General features: G+C 36.1%; 1 protein-coding gene and 1 pseudogene across 1 annotated transcript; both read left to right on the top strand.

Annotated features, from left to right (window-relative positions):
• The first annotated feature begins 6,113 nt into the window (after positions 1-6,113).
• On the top strand, positions 6,114-7,594 carry LOC120133072. The gene has a single exon (XM_039149730.1). The coding sequence runs from the start codon at positions 6,241-6,243 to the stop codon at positions 7,387-7,389; it is 1,149 nt and encodes a 382-aa protein (XP_039005661.1). The 5' UTR covers positions 6,114-6,240; the 3' UTR covers positions 7,390-7,594.
• A 7,027-nt stretch (positions 7,595-14,621) lies between these two features.
• Positions 14,622-18,186, top strand: LOC120133055 (annotated as a pseudogene).
• Positions 18,187-19,344: the final 1,158 nt, after the last annotated feature.

Raw genomic sequence — 19,344 nt, 5'->3', positions numbered from 1 at the left:
CTCTTTATTGCCATCATTGCTTCCTCCTTCAATGCGAACTCCATTCCAATATGTAAATTACCGTCATTGACTAATGATTGAAGTCCATAGTTGCCAACATCATGAAGATCTGGAAATTCAGGCTCATACATTGCATCATAATCAACCTCATACATATGTGCAGGAAGTTCGACTGGTGTTGTATTTATCGGAACGTCATCCTCGTCATCATTAGAATGTATGTTAAACTATGGTGAGTCAGGTTCAACGAATAATCACGTTTCAGCACCATCTGCACCTGGCTCCCGAAGAGGTTCTTCTGGTGGAGATGAGGGTTCCTCCGATAATCCAATGTTGAGGTCAAATAAGTTCTCGCTTGCGTGTCCTCCCTTTGAACTTGAGGCCATTGTATCATGTGGGATGTGAATAGACTGCCGTCTCGTTGGCATTTCCATATGTAAGTCGAAAACATTGGCAGATGAATGTCTGCCCCTTGAAGTAGAAGAGATGTTGCCATATGGATTATTGGTGACCTATTGAACTTAATGGCATGATATCTGGCGTTGGATCCGCCATTAATGATGTGAAATCATTACAGATCAGTTGTGTCGGACTATCAACTTGATCAACTTGATATGCAATGCCAAAGTGAGAGGAATATGAGAGACCACGAGTTGCACGAACCTCAATAAAAGTGGCATACATTTCAATAAGAGATTGTGAACTCCCCATATGAGCATCAACCATCATAGAAACATCATCATCGTTTGAAAGCTGAAATGATGTATACGTGAGCGGAAAAAGTTCAGTAGGAAATTTGTACTGAACTGAAGATAGTCTTCTCTGGCCTGCTACACGAATCTTTAACGAAATTTTTGTGATTAACTCCTCAATTGTGATGTTTCTCTTCAAGGTTAAGGGGATATAATGATCTGACTCAAAACAACCCCCTCTTCAGCTTCCTTAATTTCTCCATCATACAAAACAACAGCAGAAAGACGACTCATTTTCAGATAATTTGAGAATTTAGAGTTTGGGAATTTGAGAATTTGAAAGCTTGTGAACTGAAATTTGTTTTGAAAGTTTATAATACGTTGCATATAAAAGTGTCTATAATCGGAGTACTATTCACATGAAGGCGCGTTCCCGGAGGCGCGCCTTCCATTATTCTGTCAGAGAATATGTTATCATTGCCCTATTATGTCACTCATGTCCCTCGAGGACACTATTTATATCATTACCTATTATTTCTCAGGGGACTTGAAGGCGCGTTCCCGGGGGCGCGCCTTCCATTATTTTGTCAGAGAATATGTTATCATTGCCCTATTATGTCACTCATGTCCCTCGGGGACACTATTCATATCATTACCTATTATTTCTCAGGGGACTTGAAGGCGTGTTCCCGGGGGCGCGCCTTCCATTATTTTGTCAGAGAATATGTTATCATTGCCCTATTATGTCACTCATGTCCCTCGGGGACACTATTCATATCATTACCTATTATTTCTCATGGGACTTAAAGGCGCGTTCCCGGGGGCGTGCCTTCCATTATTTTTTAAGAGAATATGTTATCATTGTCCTATTATGTCACTCATGTCCCTCGGGGACACTATTCATATCATTACCTATTATTTCTCAGGGGACTTGAAGGCGCGTTCCTGAGGGCGCGCCTTCCATTATTTTGTCAGAGAATATGTTATCATTGCCCTATTATGTCACTCATGTCCCTCGGGGACACTATTCATATCATTACCTATTATTTCTCAGGGGACTTGAAGGCGCGTTCCCGGGGGCGCGTCTTCCATTATTTTGTTAGAGAATATGTTATCATTGCCCTATTATGTCACTCATGTCCCTCGGGGACACTATTCATATCATTACCTATTATTTCTCAGGGGACTTGAAGGCGCGTTCCTGGGGGCGCGCCTTCCATTATTTTATCAGAGAATATGTTATCATTGCCCTATTATGTCACTCATGTCCGTCGATGACACTATTCATATCAGTACCTATTATTTCTCATGGGACTTGAAGGTGCGTTCCCGGGGGCGCGCCTTCTATTATTTTGTCATAGAATATGTTATCATTGCTCTATTATGTCACTCATGTCCCTCGGGGACACTAGATGGATTCTGAAATCAGGTAAATTATAACCAAAATTTAACTTCTTTTGAAAGTTCAGCAAGTTAAGAATAAATTATACATATAGATTAATTTAAGTTCATAACTTAAATTAAAACGTTATGTGAAGTTTGAATAAATTAGATAAAATGTTATGGATAAATTGAATAAATGTGAAGTGATAAGTTGATTGTGACATTGAATTGTATAGAATGAGCATCGAGATGTTTTTACGAATAAATGTGAAGTGATAAGTTGATTTTAATGTATACGTTTTAATATATGTTAATGATAAAATCATATGTATGGATAAATTTAATTTCAATTTAAGTATTGTGAACTATAATTGGAATATAACTTTTAATTTCGAATACAATTGGAATATTAAGTTGAAATTTAATGTTAAATTTCGAATACTATAATTTATATTTTAATTTTAAATTTCGAATAATATTATTTTTATTTTTATTTTAAATTTCGAATAATATAATTTGTATTTTAAAAACATTTATCAAACATTTAATGTTAAATGTGAATAAAAAATAACATTAAAAATATGTATGTAACAACCATGAAACATTTAAATAACATAACCAAATTACATAAAATTCTAAAATATAACTATTTAAATAACATTAAAATACAACTGGATCACTGATGTCGTCTTCTCGAATGAGTTCCACATGGCGGTGGTTGTCTATTTCGTGGAGGATTTCTTCGTAGAACTTGTTCTTCAGTCCCCTCATCTTCACTATCATCATCAGCAGCATTTTCTTCATTTGGTGTAGATGACGCTGAAGGGGCTGAAGGGCCTGTATAAAATAACGACCCTGGAGGAGTGCTAGTAATAATCCCATCGCTCCCCGGGAACTGTGAAAACTATGGAAGCATTGGCATCGATGTCTGTGATCCAGATGGAGATTGAGGTGTCTGCGGAGAAGCACCATCAGCCAAATAAGATGCATATGAACCATATGCTGGATCATTAAACATAGTCGTATATGCACATCCATATGGTATGAAACCCTGCGGGCTAGGCATGTAACCTGGCGGGCTAGGAATGTAACCCTGCGGGCTCGGAATGTAACCCTGCGGAGATGGCATATGAACTAGTGGGCTTGGCATATGAAGTGGAGGGCTGGGCATGTACCCCTGCAACATCGACGGATAAGGATGTTGTGGTAGGACTGATGCAGAATCGGTAGCGCCTTCTCTCCATCCACGCGTCGGGGGACGATAATATTGAGACAGTTGACGTCTTTCTCGGCGCCTAGGAATGTTAACCCCTCGTGCTTCCGCCGAAAGTAGAAACGACTTCCCATTTTTATTAAACCAGTCCATATAGTTATCCGTAACCATATGACCAGTTTCAGCGTAATATTGTCGAGGGGCCAACAGTGTATATCGGTTCTCCCAAAGCGCAATCCAATCTCTGTGTCTCACCACCCAGTTAACCTCTTTCTTTCCTCGTCTATCTATGTTATGCACGTCGTCTAAATTCCTAGGTGCTCCAGGAATATATTGCGTACAACTATACTGACGGAGCACGCGATCAACTGGATGTCACTCAATAATAGCATAACATATAAGAGGTATAACTGATATCCATACCTCTAATGACCCACTAAGGTGGGGTGAGATGCAAGCCTTCACTTCATCGCTCGCATAAGGTATCCACTGAAACTGAAATATAAATATACAATTCAAATAAATAAAATATTCTAATTATATCTAGCATTTTAAATTAAAATATTAATAATTAAACAGATTTAAAATATATCTCAGACCCAGCTTTCGTATCAATAAGTAAACGAATTTCCTCTAACCCAATATGTATACTTTTATGGTTCTTTCTTTTCATCGACCACCTATGAATATAATATAAACTAAATATCACCATTTTTAATTGAAAATATTTAAATCAAAAATTAGTTCAAAAATTACCTCAACAATAAGGGGAATACGTATGGTTCATTCACGATCGGGCATAAGAAAGGCATGCGAAACCACGCCCATTATTGTAGAAGCAGGAGACATCCACCGATAGCAGTTTTCTTATAATTCGTCGCCTGACACATTTCTCTAAAGAGAAATGCCAAACTACAGCGCACCAACTATATCTTTCAGCTTCATCAAAATCGATCAGATGCCGCAACCACATACAATGCACCAGGTTGCGAGATTTGTCGGGCATCAATATTCCTCCAATTATTCGTAGAATATATACCCGATCACAAGCCTTTGCTTGATCCTCTGAAGCATTTTCATTTAAAACCTCAAAATTAGCTTTCAACCAAGATAAAACTATTCTACCTCCATTAAACTCTGGCGGAGTAGCTCCAAGATAATCAATGCACATTGACTGCCAATCACCATCCGCCATACCACACATCATATTTCCGTCAACGGGAAGCCCCAGATGCATAGAGACATCCTCCAATGTAATTGTGGCCTCTCCACATGGAAGTTGAAAAGTGTGTGTCTTGGGCCTCCACCTCTCAATCAGTGTAGAAATTAGGACATGTTCGAGTTTGCAACCGCCAATAATTGTTGCAATATACCCGAACCAGGCAGAAGCCAAATATGACAAAATATGTTCTGGTGTCGGTATACGTGGATTTTTAATAAAAGTCTCTAAAATACGATCAGTATCCTAAATAATTTGCATTATAAAAAATTAAAATTAATATAAATTCATAATAAATTTAAATTAAACATATCAATAAATATTAACATTAATTATAAAAAAATATTACCATATCGCTAAAATATCTGGAGATATGATCAACATCCAATTGCAGCAGCATTTCACTTTCCATTATAACTGTAGACAAAAAATAATAATTAGCACAAAAAATAATTAATTAATAAATTTAAATAAATAATAATTATATAAATATTATTTTAATAAAAAATAATATTTACATAAATATATTAATATAAAATATAATAACTATTTAAAAAAATACTAACATAAAAATATTTCTTACCACTAATAACAAATTTAAAACTCAAATAGTTGGAGAATTTGAGTTATATAAGAGAGAAGAATATGATTTTGGTGTGAAGAATGAGGGAGGGTTGAGGGGGTTTATATAGGGGAGGAGGAGGGGTAGTTAGAGAATACGGATGGGGGCATTTATGGCATTTAATGGAAGGCGCGTCCCCGGGGATGCGCCTTCCACACGTGACATCCAACTCAGCGAAAACATAGGTAAAGCGCGTCCCCGGGGACGCGTCTTTCACCAGCTCAACCGAAATGGTGTCACTTCGAAAAATATATATCAAACGGTGCTAAAAAGGTAAATATTCGATAAATATATGTCAGATCAAATCGCCTAGGACTCTCTCTCTCTCTCATAGTGGAGGAGGAGGGTTGAGGGGATTTATATAGGGGAGGAGGAGTGGTAGTTAGGGAATACGGATGGGGGTATTTATGGCATTTAATGGAAGGCGCATCCCCGGGGATGCGCCTTCCACACGTGACAGTCGAGTCATCAGAATCCCGTGAAGGCGCATCCTCGGGGATGCGCCTTCCACACGTGACATCCAACTCAGCGAAAACATAGGTAAAACGCGTCCCCGGGGACGCGTCTTTCGCCAGCTCAACCGAAATGGTGCCACTTCGAAAAATATACATTAAACGGTGCTAAAAAGGTAAATATTCGATAAATATATCAGATCAAATCGCCTAGGACTCTCTCTCTCTCATGGTCATGACATCGCATGTTATCACCCTGACAACTCCTCCTTCCCTTCTATATTTTACTTTTAAATATAAATGTAATTAATTATTAAAATTTACAGTTGTGTTAGTTTTATTAACTAATTAAAATTCTATGTTGATTCAATTAATGGAGTATAATTCTGAAACAGATTTACAAATTTAGATGGAGTAATGGGGGATAAACCGGTAATTCTAAGCATCAATTACCTAAAAAAGAAGGGAAACATATTGAGTGTATATAAAAACAAATGACTCCAACCTCCAACTTCTATTATTGTCGCAAGCCTTAAAGAGCGACCTGCGCCTTCATCTTCCTCCTCCCTCCCATATGCATTTCTCCACCATTATTACGAGCCCCGCAAGCTACTCCCTCGTCTCTAAGTATTATCTAAACCATTTTTTCATCTCTCAACATGGATTTAACTCAAAATCTCCACAATAATCCTTCTACTCTAGCTCACCTCTCTTCTTCTTCTTACAATGAAGGCGACCACACCGAAACGCCGCGTTTCAGTGAAGACTTTGATTCAACCTGCTCCACTCCCTACGTCAGTGCACCGTCGAGCCCCGGCCGTGGCCCCACGTCGGGATACTTTTTCAGTGCGCCGGCCAGTCCCATGCATTTCATTTTGTCTTCTGCTCTTTCCTCAAAGTCTCATCTTTCGTCCGAGCCCTCATTAATATCGGCGCAATCGGATGCTTCGTATTTCGAGTTCGAGTTTTCGTCTCGCTTTTCCAGTAATGGCTCTGTGACTGTCGGATCCATGAGTTCGGCTGACGAGTTGTTCTTGAACGGCCAGATCAGGTCCATGAAGCTCTCTTCTCACTTGCAAAGACCTCAGAACCTAGCTCCTTTATTAGATCTTGACGTCGAGGAAAACGACGACGGTTCAAACAAGCAGGAAGCCTCACGAGGAAGGGATCTGGAGCTTCGAAGCAGGTCGATCCATAGAAAGGCGAGATCTTTATCACCGCTTCGAAACCCAGAGTTCCAATGGGAAGAAGATGAAGAAGAAGAGTGTAGCGGAGAAGGCCGGAAAGAAGTCAGTAAGCTCAATTTTGAAGGCTTGAAAGAAACCGAACTTTCAAAGGAAACGACACCATCTTCCTCTGCATCTTCATCAAGATCTTCATCTTCAGGCAGGAACTCCAAAAAGTGGATATTCCTGAAAGATCTTTTGTACAGAAGCAAAAGCGAAGGGAGAGCGAATGGGAAAGAAAAGTTTTGGACTTCCATATCATTTTCATCATTAAAAGAGAAAAAGATCCAAATGGAACAGGAAAAGCCTCCACCTTTGAAACGTAAGCAAAAGGAAAATAAACAAGGCGCGGGCAAGAAAGTGAGTTCCGGGAAACCGTCAAATGGAGTAGCAAAAAGACGAGTCCCTCCGTCACCGCACGAGTTGCACTACACCACCAACAGAGCTCAAGCCGAGAAAGTGAAGAAGAGAACTTACTTGCCTTACAGACGAGGATTATTTGGTTGCTTAAGCTTCAGTTCGAAAAGTTACGGTGCACTTGACGGTCTCGCCAGAAGCTTAAATCCAGTTTCGTCTAGGTAATTAACGGTGGCCTTAAACCGATTAAAAAAAATAACAGGGTCCGTTTTGTATATAGTTTCTTTAAACTATATCATACTGTCGTACGTATTAATTTAATCTTAAGGTAGCCTATGGTACAAAGAAGCTATGTTATGTTTTTAATCAACACTGCTAAAGCTTCTTTTTGTTGTGATTAAGGAATTTTTAAGGTTAATCAGTGGTACAATAGTTTATTTTGCTGTTTAGACTTATCTGTTTCTTTTCAGACTAGAGCATTAGACTCTGTTTTCGAAGGGTAGTGGTTGGATTTACGTGAGTCTGTGCTGTGGAAGTAGCGTAGGATAGATAAGGGGGGTCATGTGAAACAGTGGCACCCAAAAACAGTGGAAAAATTGGATGAGACCCTGACCCACATAGATTTTGTTGTTGATGTTGGTTGAGCTGTAAGCATTTGTTATTATCTTGGGAATGAACTTTCATTGGATCCACATGGGGGAGACCTTTGTGTTATGTGTTAATTATATGACTCATCTGTGATTGATGGGAGTTGTTTTTTGGGCGGGGGGTTGGTTAAATTTTAGTCTTAGATCCATATTTAATTAGCACCACATTTTTTCCATCTTAGGTATATATTGAAAGTGCACATGGGCACTGAGATGAAGATAATAGTTCTCTCTCTTTTTTTTTTCTTCAATTTATGGGAGACATTGATTAAGGCATTGGAAATGCTCCTCATGCATCAGTCTTAGCAGTGGAGAAAAAAATGATTGAATTTATGATATTAATAACATGGGAAAGATATGATAATGTAAGGAATCTGACAATAAACAAAGGACTTAATTGAGCAAGTTTGAGGAGTTAGGTTAATGTTATTGCGTGGCCTCATGGGTGTGCATTTTTGCGTCAGATATTTTTCGCCAATTGCGTCGACTGTGGACCCTCGCAACCACATATTCCTATGACGAAACGCATCCGAATATCGAGCTTTGTTTTTTTTAATATTCCCTATGTCCATATTGGTATCATAAATATTTGTATTCATTTACTAACTTGTATGCCTTTGATCAACTGGACATACTAAGTTACGTTAGTTAATTGTCAACTTTTAGGCCACTAATATAGATAGATAGATTGGCCGACCCCCCCCCCCGGTTTAGACTTTAGAGTCCGCATTAAGGCCTCTTACTTTTCTTTTGGTTTCATCGATACCAAAACGTTAGGTTAAGTGTTCTCAAAATACATAAAGAAAATTGAATTTATATGGTAAATTTTTTGTGGATTCTGCAAGTAAACTTTTTAGAGTGTCACATCATTTAATTTGCCTTACATTTTTGGGTAATTTGCGTCGAACATCACTAAACTTTAAATTATGTATAATTTTAATTATTGAATTTTAAATTGTTTCAATTAAAGACTGCATTTTAGTTTTAAGTTCAATTTTAAGAAGAAAATCACTTAAAATTGATAAAAAGATTTGTTGTTATGATGCTTCAATCTTCTCTTACCACTGAGATCAACTTTGAACTTTTTTTTTTTGAATAATAATAAAAACAAGCAGAATGAGAAGGCACTAATCTCCACAGATCTGTAAGGTTCAGCATCCTCCAGGTATGCTTGATCTATCTGGACCGGAGGCATATGATAGACTTTGAGATCGAAAGAACCCTTCCAAGCTAGTTAATGCCAAAAAGAACTCGAATTTTAATGAAGAGTGTAAGGTGGAATAAAAAAGAATAGCTTTCACATCATGCCAAACTAACACATCATCCAACTGTTAATATATGGGTTTGGGGTTTAAGAGAGCACCGAGGAAGACTGAGCAAGACGACGAAGATGATAAAGCAAAATGGCCAAGTTTTGTTCCTTCAAGTTTATATGGGTTAAGCCCCGATTGAGGCTCCAACAGATGTCTCTAGGAAGCTATGAGAAGCAAAAGCCGTATATTTGATACTCAAATTCTAATGAACTCGTTCTAGTAATTGCTGCTGAGAAAATTACAACTCAGATTCTTTTGATGGCGGAAAGCAATCATCTGCCTTCAGAGGGCGATTTTGAAGGTGAAGCACACAACGATACAGATGCTGTAGGTCTTGGAAACATATCTTCTTCATAAGTATTTCCCTTTCCATGTCAGCCAAATGTCCAATTTTAAGCGCCCAGTCGTCTTGGCATTGCCATTTTCGGTCACTGGCGTTGAGGGAGACTCGTTATGTTGCAAGTCAGCTGACCACTTGGAATCATCCTTCACTATAGAGATCAATCTAACAATAAGAAAATCTAAAATGTTAGTATGAACCGATTTAAAACATGCCAGTATCAATGTTTATATAACAAATAGCCTAAATGCTACTTATCTTGCTTCTTAGAATAATAATAATAATAATGATGGTAAAACAAATATCCATCCTGCTATTTAATATTTTATCCAACACAATGAGTACATGGGAAAAAAGGTTATACAAGAAACTATCTATAAATACTGATTATTATTACTCAAACCATAATATTGGCAAGACCTACCAAAAGCAAAACATTTCTTGATAGCATTGAATGGGTTGAAATCAGAAGAATTTATATATTTGATGAGAAAAATATCAATAATTGTGTGCAAGTCAAACACTCTATCAGTTAAGGTAAACAGAAGGGGTCCTCTTTTATCATTTTAACTAGCTTAAAAGTTGGCTTTCAAATGTGAGATTCATATCTGCATCGAGAATTTCCAATTATATTTGACTAACCTCAGCCTGCTTGCTGCTCACCCCTTTCTAGAGGAGCTTATGCACTCGACTTGTTACCACTAAACAACTAAGCCAAGAGAGGAAGCTCTAATAGCTAATCAGCAACTTCAACATGAACAAATCGCCTATGATTTCTGATTCAGACCTGAAAACACCCTAACCCTACCACACTAGAGAGAAATTCCTTTCAAAAGAAGAAGAGTAATATCATCATGGTTTCAAGAGCAAAATATTTCATTTTAATATCACGTTTCTCATATGGCACTTAATTGCCTATTACTATCGAGAAAATCTAAAAGCAACTAGAACGAAGCTCAATAAGTGACTAGCACTGCCAAGAAGAAAAGTATTAAAACTTCAGTTTCACTCAGATAACTGCCTCTAGTCTTCATACATGTTCAACTTCCATATTACCACAAGGGTAACAAAAACATGCATGACCATGATTATATCCAACTTTAACAGAATGGTGAACATTTCTTACTTTTTTAGTATGGTCTTTGTGTCTGTTTTGCAGTTCACACTAAATGAGGCATCCACAACATCCTCTTTCATCCTCACAAGACCCTCCAAAAGACCACATGATTTGCATGTAAAGTGTATTGCTCACTAAATAGTTGTGTATTGCATACTTAGGGTATTACCAAGCCAAAAGAAGTGAGAAATTTCAAAGGTGAAGGAATGCCATTGCATTTTACTAACAAGAAAGGAGACCTTTAGGTTTTGTTCCCGACATCGCTTACGGAGGATCAAAAGGCGAAAATCAAGTCAATTCTTGGCTAGGATTATAAGCTACAATCTTTTTTGGGGGACAGGGAGGGGTTGGGTCATAAACTCGTCCCTTTGTAACATTTGAGGAGGATACATATAAACTAGGAAATCTGGAGGGTCTCAAATTTTCTTCATTCACTTTGTAACAAATGTGCTCCCTCATCGTCAAATTAACTTCGCGGAGTCTGAAAAATGATGGGAAAGAGAAGGCTTCGGTCTCTAATACGTTCAAGTTTTCAGCAATTTGGAGAGGTTTTGTTTAGAATATTCTTATGCTTAGGCTCAGCTCGAACGTGATTATAATGTATGCCTCGTTTCTCAAATTTGTCATGAAATGAGCAGTTTTAATCTTGTTTTTGCCCGTCATGTGTCAAAATCTGCATCTGCAATGTCAACTACGGATGAATTGTTGTTCAAAGGGCTTTGTTCTTGATATTTAATTTATTGATTTTTCAGCCAATAAAATAGGGCTGTGCAAATTCGGGTACCCGGGTTTTTGGGTGCTCGATTACTGGGTACTCGCAACATCCGGGTCGGTGATTTCTCGGCCTGTGTCCCGACCTGGATGTTGCAGGTACCCGGTAATCGAGTACCCGGGTTTTTTTTTCATTTTCAAATTATTAATTTAAAAAGATATATATACAAATTTAAATGTTCGAAACTTTAAATTACATACTTCAACATCCGAACATAAAATTTAAAAGTTCGAAATACAAAATCTAATAATCAATCGGCTAAAACTCTATATTTAAATATTAATATTTATATTATTGATTATTAGATTTTGTTAGAGATGTATCACTCCTCCATTTAATAGCCATTGAGCTAAAACTTTATATGTAAATATTAATATTTGCCACCTGTAATCTTTTACATTCAAGAGTACGTTCTCAACACCTTTTAACAGTGTACACGATATAAAGTATTAAATATAAATACTCAAAAATTATAATATTGATTATTAAGAATCTGATCAAATAAATAATATTTGAAAAACAAAGCTAGTCATATGAATTGTTTTATATTTACCAAAAAAAAACCCGTATTTTTTTATACAACTACAACCATATTTTTCAATCACCAATATTGCGAGTGGTTCATAAACTAATATGAATAACGTTGTACTGTATAAAATCTACATATACACCTTATATTTAAATATTTTTTAAATAAATTTTAAATATAATCTTAATTTTATTTAGACGGGAGGAGAAAAATGATTATAGGAAAACAAAGGGGAGTGCTTTAAATAGTTTTTAAATAAAGTTTAAATCTAATGCTAATTATACTTAGACGAGAGAGGAGGGGAAAGTCGAAAAGATGACTATAAGATAATGGAGGGAAGTGCTTCTAAAAGATTTAAAATCTATAACCTAAGAAAGTATGAATGAACAAATATAAACAATTTAATCAATTGATTAAATGTGATTATTTAATACATTTAAACATAAAGTGATGGTTTGTAAATAGTAAAATCTTTTGAGATATATGAATAGTAAATATTTAAGAAAATACAAACAAGAATAATATTTTTAAAATATATTAATAATGAATATTTGAATTTTCTTTTTTAGAAATCATTAGTTTTATTAAAAATAAAAAATATCCAAATTAAAATAAAGGATTGTAATTATAAATTGTCAACAAACACATAATAAGGATATTTTTCTAAGTACAAAAAAAAAACTAGTCACTTAAGATCACACAAGGATCATACAAGTAAAATGTTAAAAAACCAAACCAATTAAACTTGAACAAAAATAGATACGAACATATTTGACCATATTGATAAAATGATACACGAATCACAAAATGAATGAAACTATTGAAAGACTACCGACAAATCACAAATCATAATTAACTAACGTGAAAAATACTATCCACGAATGCAAATCACGTATCTAAATCCAATTCGAGGGTCCAAAGTAAGAAAGACCAGCATGGTAACAAATAAAAGGAATCTTGATCAGTCGTGGTGATGTAAAATCAAATCTTGAAAAAATGCTTAATACAAAAATAAATGCCTAAATTATGTCTCGAAAAATGTTTTAGTGTCTAAAGAATATTTCACTAAAAATATGTGTCTAATATTTTCTCAGATACACTTTAGGTGCTTACCGTTATAATTTTAAAGAATTTAATAATAAAAATATTATTTTAAAAAAGAAAATTAAAAAGATTAATTTATTTATAAAAAAACCAAATTTTATTGAAATTATAAAAAAACTCTAAAAATCTAAAATATCTCATTTCAACCCCATTATCAACCGTTGTCGGCCATCATCAGCCATCATCATCATTGCCATATGGTCATCCACCCGTCGCCGCCCATCCATTGATCAACGATCGCCCTTATTGTCACCAAAATCCCCTAAATCTCTAAAATCCAAAATATTCAAATCCCTAATCCTTTAAAATCCTAATCCCTACGATGAAACAACGAAGGAGCAGTGATGGAGCGACAACAAGGAACACGAAAAATTGGGTTTTGATCGGAATTACACGGTGGTTCGAATGGTGAAGACAGTGTGACTTATAAATGCCGATATCGAACGAAATTAACGAAGAATAACAACAATGACTTAAAATCTGACAAACCTTTCAACGCTTCTCCACGACAAACGATGAAAGATTATGATGAAAGGTCGACGGGATTTGATTGGGGGTCGACACTGATGCTGCTGACGGTGGCGATGATGTTTACGGTTGGCTAGAAAATATGGAATGGGGAAGGAGGAGAGGCGGAGGGGAGCAAGTCCTATTTGATTTTTTCAAATAAAAAATATTTATATATTTTTAATTTTTTAAATAAATTCTCAAAATTCTCAAAACGTAACATGTGTCATTTAAAATAAATTCTTAACGACCGTTAATATTCATGCACTTAAAAATGTAACGAAGAAAATTATAGACATCTATTTTTAATGAAAAATTCTTTAAGCATTAAAACGTTTTTCGAATAATAATTTAGGCACTTATTTTTGTATTAAGCCAAAAAGAATAAACAAAAACAACGACAAAAATATATAACAAAATAAAGAAAAATGTATCATAAAAACAGAAGAAAATATGTCATAAAAGCATAATTATTAAAAATAAAAAATAAAAAACTATAATAATGAAAAGATTATACCACTTGAATCCTCAAGAAATAACACAATATTTTACCACTTGAATCTTATAAATATTTGAATCTAATAATAGTAAAAGAGACAATTATATAACACAATAGAAAATAGAATTTTCTAAAGATGAAAACCACTCAGATTTTCCTTTTCCAACAAACAAATAAAAGCTTTCCTCAAATAAAATGAAATAACAGAGAGACAGGTGTCGTACGCTGGAAACGTGTTGTTCTGTAGAGTCGTACAGATTAAACTTTACGGACACGTCATCGTGGTTTTCGAGTTTAAACTTCATCCGTAAACCTTCTGACGTGGCAATCAGATATTATTCCCACACGCTCTTGGTCTTGGAATCCCCCGGTTCCAGTCGGGCAACAAACACGGCACGAAACTACAATCAAACGCCGTCGTTTCGACCTCCTCCTTATATGATTATAAAGCAGATAAATTTTCAAAGGAAAACCAAGCAATTTTGGCATTTGGAGTTTTGATACGAATACAACTTGTGATTTTTCCCCAACCTTTCTTGACCCTTCCGTTTTCAGTTATTATTGATAAAACTGGTAGTACAAACAAAGAAAGAGAGGCGAAAACGATTGCAGATACTTCGAAATATTTTTTTTACGTCAACAAGCTATAGCGCCTTGCTTGTTTCCCGAGTTTCCAGCTCGGTGTTATTGCTCTGTGGTTTTCCAACCCGGAAACGAGAATGGATGGGCTTTGTTTGAAACCGGGGATTCATGGAATGGCGCCGGCGATCTACGTGACTGGACCACTGGAATGTAAGGCTCACACGACGCATGTGAGTGCAGTGGGTCTGTCTCCGATGGATCATAGATCGGCATCGACGTCTTCTTCGGTTCCTCCGCAGAAGACGGATTTTTCCAGGTTCTCGTTTCGGTACCCGTTGAGATCTTTGTGGCCTGGTGGTGGAGATGGGAATAGTAAGAGGCACAACAGGATGGCAGTTGACGACGCCGTTTTGGTGGATAATAATCACGGGGAGGCGAGGAAAGTACAGGAGGAGAATGTGAATGACTGGGAGACGGTGGATGGACGGAATGAGAATTGGGTTTTGAAGATTTTGGACGTCAAGTCTTTGTGGAAAGAAAGCGAAGAAGACGAAGAAGAGGAGACCGAAGAACAAAACAATAGAAACGGTGTCATCAATGGGGATGAAGAAATCTGTGAATTCTGTAGAGTTGTTGCCGACGATGAAGAAAATGAAAATAAGGAGATTGAAATTGATAAAGATTCCTTTTCCAAGATGCTACGAAAGGTGTCTTTAGCTGAGGCTAAGTTGTACGCTCAATTGTCGTACCTTGGAAACTTGGCTTACGATATTCAAAATATTAAGGTAACAATCTCTATTAGTTGTTTTCCTTAATTTTCCTTCATATCTTATTCGTTCATTTCTAAATGTTGGAGATGTTTTTTTTCATTGTTTCTGCCAATGGGCAGAGTTAAAAGATCGGTTTCTGGGTTTCTAATACCTGAGATTAAGTAACTCAGTCTATAATAGATTGCACCCAAACTGGAAATTTTTAATCTTCAGCAATCAATACTTTTGTGAAAAGTTCTATGAACTTCCTATTAAGGCCGAGCTTGCTTGATGCGGATTTCTTTTTATTTTTGAAACATTCGATCTAGTTGAAGTCTTCCTGTGTACATTGTCAGTCAATTTGGCTTCTTGAGATAGAAATCAAAAGTGTGCAAAACGGAGCCTTGCTTGTTTAGGTCTCAATTTAATTGTGATGTTACTAGTAGGGTTTAGATCAATGCTTGCACCTTGGGTTTGTGTTATTTTGTGGATCAAGGAGCTTTTGAGAATTTATTTGTTGTTCGAAGATAATGGCTTTCTATCTTTAATGAGCGTGTGCTTGATATCCTTTATTGATGAAATAGTTATTTCTCTGTAAATTTCATCCTGGCTCACACACACATATAGTCCTACTATCTCTATGAAGAAATAACATGTTTTTGTTTTCTCCATTTACCTATTGGGATAAAATTCAGCCTCAAAATCTTCTAAAATATCGTGGTTTACGAATGGTTACTTCATCGATAGAGAAGAGAGAACTGGGAATGAAAGACAAGAAAAATAATGAGAAAATTGGTTTGTCATCTGAAGATCAAGAGTCAAAAAGTAATGAAAAGGATAATGCAGAAGGCCAAGAGAAGAAAAATCTTGGCTCCCGGATCAGTGCCTCTGCTGCTTCTTATTTGCATTCCCATACGATGACCATACTTCCGTTCAAATCCTCAAATCCTGAAAACAGTGATGGTTCATCTAAAGATGGAAGCGGAAGTGACGGTAGTTCTGATGTGATAAACTCTGATGTGGCTTCTTTAATGGCAACCGCAGACTCTGTGACTGCCGGGGTTGCTGCAAAAGAAGAAGTGAAGCAAGCTGTTGCTGATGATTTGAACTCAACACATTCATCACCTTGTGAGTGGTTTATATGCGATGATGATCAGAGTGCTACAAGGTCCTTTGTAATTCAGGTTGGTAACATAACTATTTTTTAACTACAAGATCCAACTTATTTTTATTGTCCTTCTGGATTTGGTTACACTCAAACTATGATGTGTATCTGTAGGGATCCGAGACACTGGCATCTTGGCAGGCAAATCTACTTTTTGAACCTGTTCAGTTTGAGGTAATTTCTTGACAAATATGTTGATTTGCTGCTTGGGAATCTTTGTTTTGATTCTTAATTCTGTTAGATGCTTGTAGAAATTGCATCATATTTCAATTTCCTCAAACCTTTTATGATAATAGAAACAGGAATTCTCAACCTCTGCTTTGGGTATGCAAGCGAAAAACCGAGGAACAAGTAAAATGTACTTTATTTCCTTCTTACTGATGTTTGCAGTAATTTTTTCTTGGTTTAGGGATTTGATGTTCTTGTGCACAGAGGTATATATGAGGCTGCTAAAGGAATGTATGAACAAATGTTACCTCAAGTGCGTTCCCACCTAAAATCACATGGCAAGCGTGCAGCTTTCCGCTTCACTGGGCACTCCCTTGGTGGCAGTTTGTCGCTATTAATAAATCTCATGTTGCTTATAAGAGGTGAAGTGCCGGCTTCTTCCTTACTTCCTGTTGTGACATTTGGATCTCCAAGCATCATGTGTGGTGGTGACGGTCTTCTTCACAAACTCGGGTTGCCACGAAGTCACGTTCAGGCAATCACAATGCACAGAGACATTGTCCCCCGAGCTTTTCTCTTGCAATTATCCTAATCATGTTGCGGAGCTTTTAAAGGCTATTAATGGAAAAATTTCGCCACCTTCCTTGTCTAGAAAATCAGGTAATGTTTCTGAAATATTAAAAATCTATATGCAACTACAATAGAACATGGAGCTAACTCTTTTTTTCTTCTTCATGGAACTACAGAAGCTATTGTATGCACCAATGGGGCAAATTATGATATTACAACCGGATGAGAAATTCTCTCCACATCATCATCTCCTTCCTTCAGGAACTGGTCTATATTGCCTGAGCTGCCAGTTGTCAGATAATGAAGGTGAAGAAAAGCTGCTATGGGCTGCACAGAGGGTCTTCTTTAACTCTCCACATCCACTTGAGATCTTAAGTGACCGTTCTGCATATGGTTCTGAAGGAACAATCCAGAGGGACCATGACATGAATTCTTACTTGAAATGTGTTCGAGGAGTGATCCGTCAAGAGCTAAAAAGCATGAGGAAGACGAGGAGAGAGCAGCGGCGCAAGGTCTGGTGGCCCCTCATATTGCCCCGTGAAATAAACGGTGTCGGTATCATTCTAGGCAGGTCTAGAGCCGCAATAAACGCGGGGCAAAAACAATTCAACCTTGCCGGTGTTTTACATACCGGGAGAGAATCCTTGAAACGGTTTACTGGGCTTGTTGCATCACAGCACATGCATTTGCTTGTGGTTCTTTTGTTTCCTGCTAAGTTGTTGCTCGTTGGTGCATACAGTCTGATGAGTCTTCGCTGATCCATATTTGGTAGGTCATCTAATGTTTCCAACTAGGAAGTTTATACAGGTGGGAGCCACGTGGCATGCAGATTCTTTATTCATTGATTTAGGAAAGAAAAACATTCATTCTGTTTCTTATGTTTCTTCTTTGAATCATATGGGAGTGTCAAATATTTTTACTGAGATAGAACATTTGTTTATTAATGGTAGGAAATGAAAATAAGATATTATTATTATACACTTTCAATTACGAGTACGGTAGTGGGAATTCCACTTTATCTTCTTAAGTAGTTAATCTTAATTTTTCCACTATAATATTTGCCAAAAGCCGGCGATTTTTACTTTCACGAAAATGATGGTCAGGTAATGGCTTTTTTGCCGCCATTGCTTGACATATCGCCGGAATTAAGATATCGGTCCGGACCTATAGAACATCGTGGCCAATGATGTTAAAACCGTCTGGACTTTTTAGTGGATCAGATTTAAATAAAGCATCCATGAATGTCTGTTATGATTTCAGTTATTGAATCATTGCACAACATACGCTCAATATTTGTCTTGGAAGATGCGCAATTTGCTATAATCACTCATATTCGATCGAGTCGAGTCGAATTTAAGAAATCCAAGTCGAGTTGTTCGAGTTTTTATACTAATTTTATTATAATTATTTATAGTATTATGACAAGGATTGATTCTAATTCTTTTACTAATTCTAGTCATATAATATATATATATATATATATATATATATATAATATTTTTTCACGTTATAATGTTATTTAATATATCAAATACAATTTAAAATTATAAAATGTATATATAATATTCAATTTTAAAGAAAATATTTTAAAGGTATAACACTGATGAGACTATAAAGGATTTAAAGAATTTATTGGAAGAAAGAATTTGCAAACAATTGCAGTCAAAATATCAAATTGAGTACAATACAAAGTTAAGGGACTAAATAAAAAGAGAGAATACATTTTTAGTAAAAAAAAGTAAGAATTGAAGTTACATAGATATTTTATAGTAGTATGTAAGCCTTTGGTTTAAATTAGTAAAAAAATAATCTTAAAATAAAGAATGAATTGAATAAATAAAGAAATTATGAAAAATTGAGGAACTAAATTTAAAAAATATAAAACTTAATATAAAAAAAAATTGAAAGTGCATATGTATTCTACAATGATTTAGGAGCATTTTATTTAAATTTTATAAAAATAGACATAAAATAAAAGAAAAATTGAAGCGTTAATGAAATCATAGACTAAATTTTAAAACTGTCAAAACGTTTGAATAAATCAAAACTGAAAAAAAAATGATTTTTCGAGTGTCAAATCAATTGAGATCCGTTGGTTTCATCGGAAGAAATGAATAA

This window comes from Hibiscus syriacus, unplaced genomic scaffold (assembly GCF_006381635.1).
Source record: "Hibiscus syriacus cultivar Baekdansim isolate YM2019G1 unplaced genomic scaffold, ASM638163v2 tig00110576_pilon, whole genome shotgun sequence".
Taxonomy (NCBI): Eukaryota; Viridiplantae; Streptophyta; class Magnoliopsida; order Malvales; family Malvaceae; genus Hibiscus; species Hibiscus syriacus.
This window is presented reverse-complemented; position numbering and strand designations above follow the sequence as displayed.

Coding starts and splice junctions, on each gene's coding strand:
- LOC120133072 (XM_039149730.1), top strand. CDS start 6,241: ATGGATTTAACTCAAAATCTCCACAATAATCCTTCTACTCTAGCTCAC.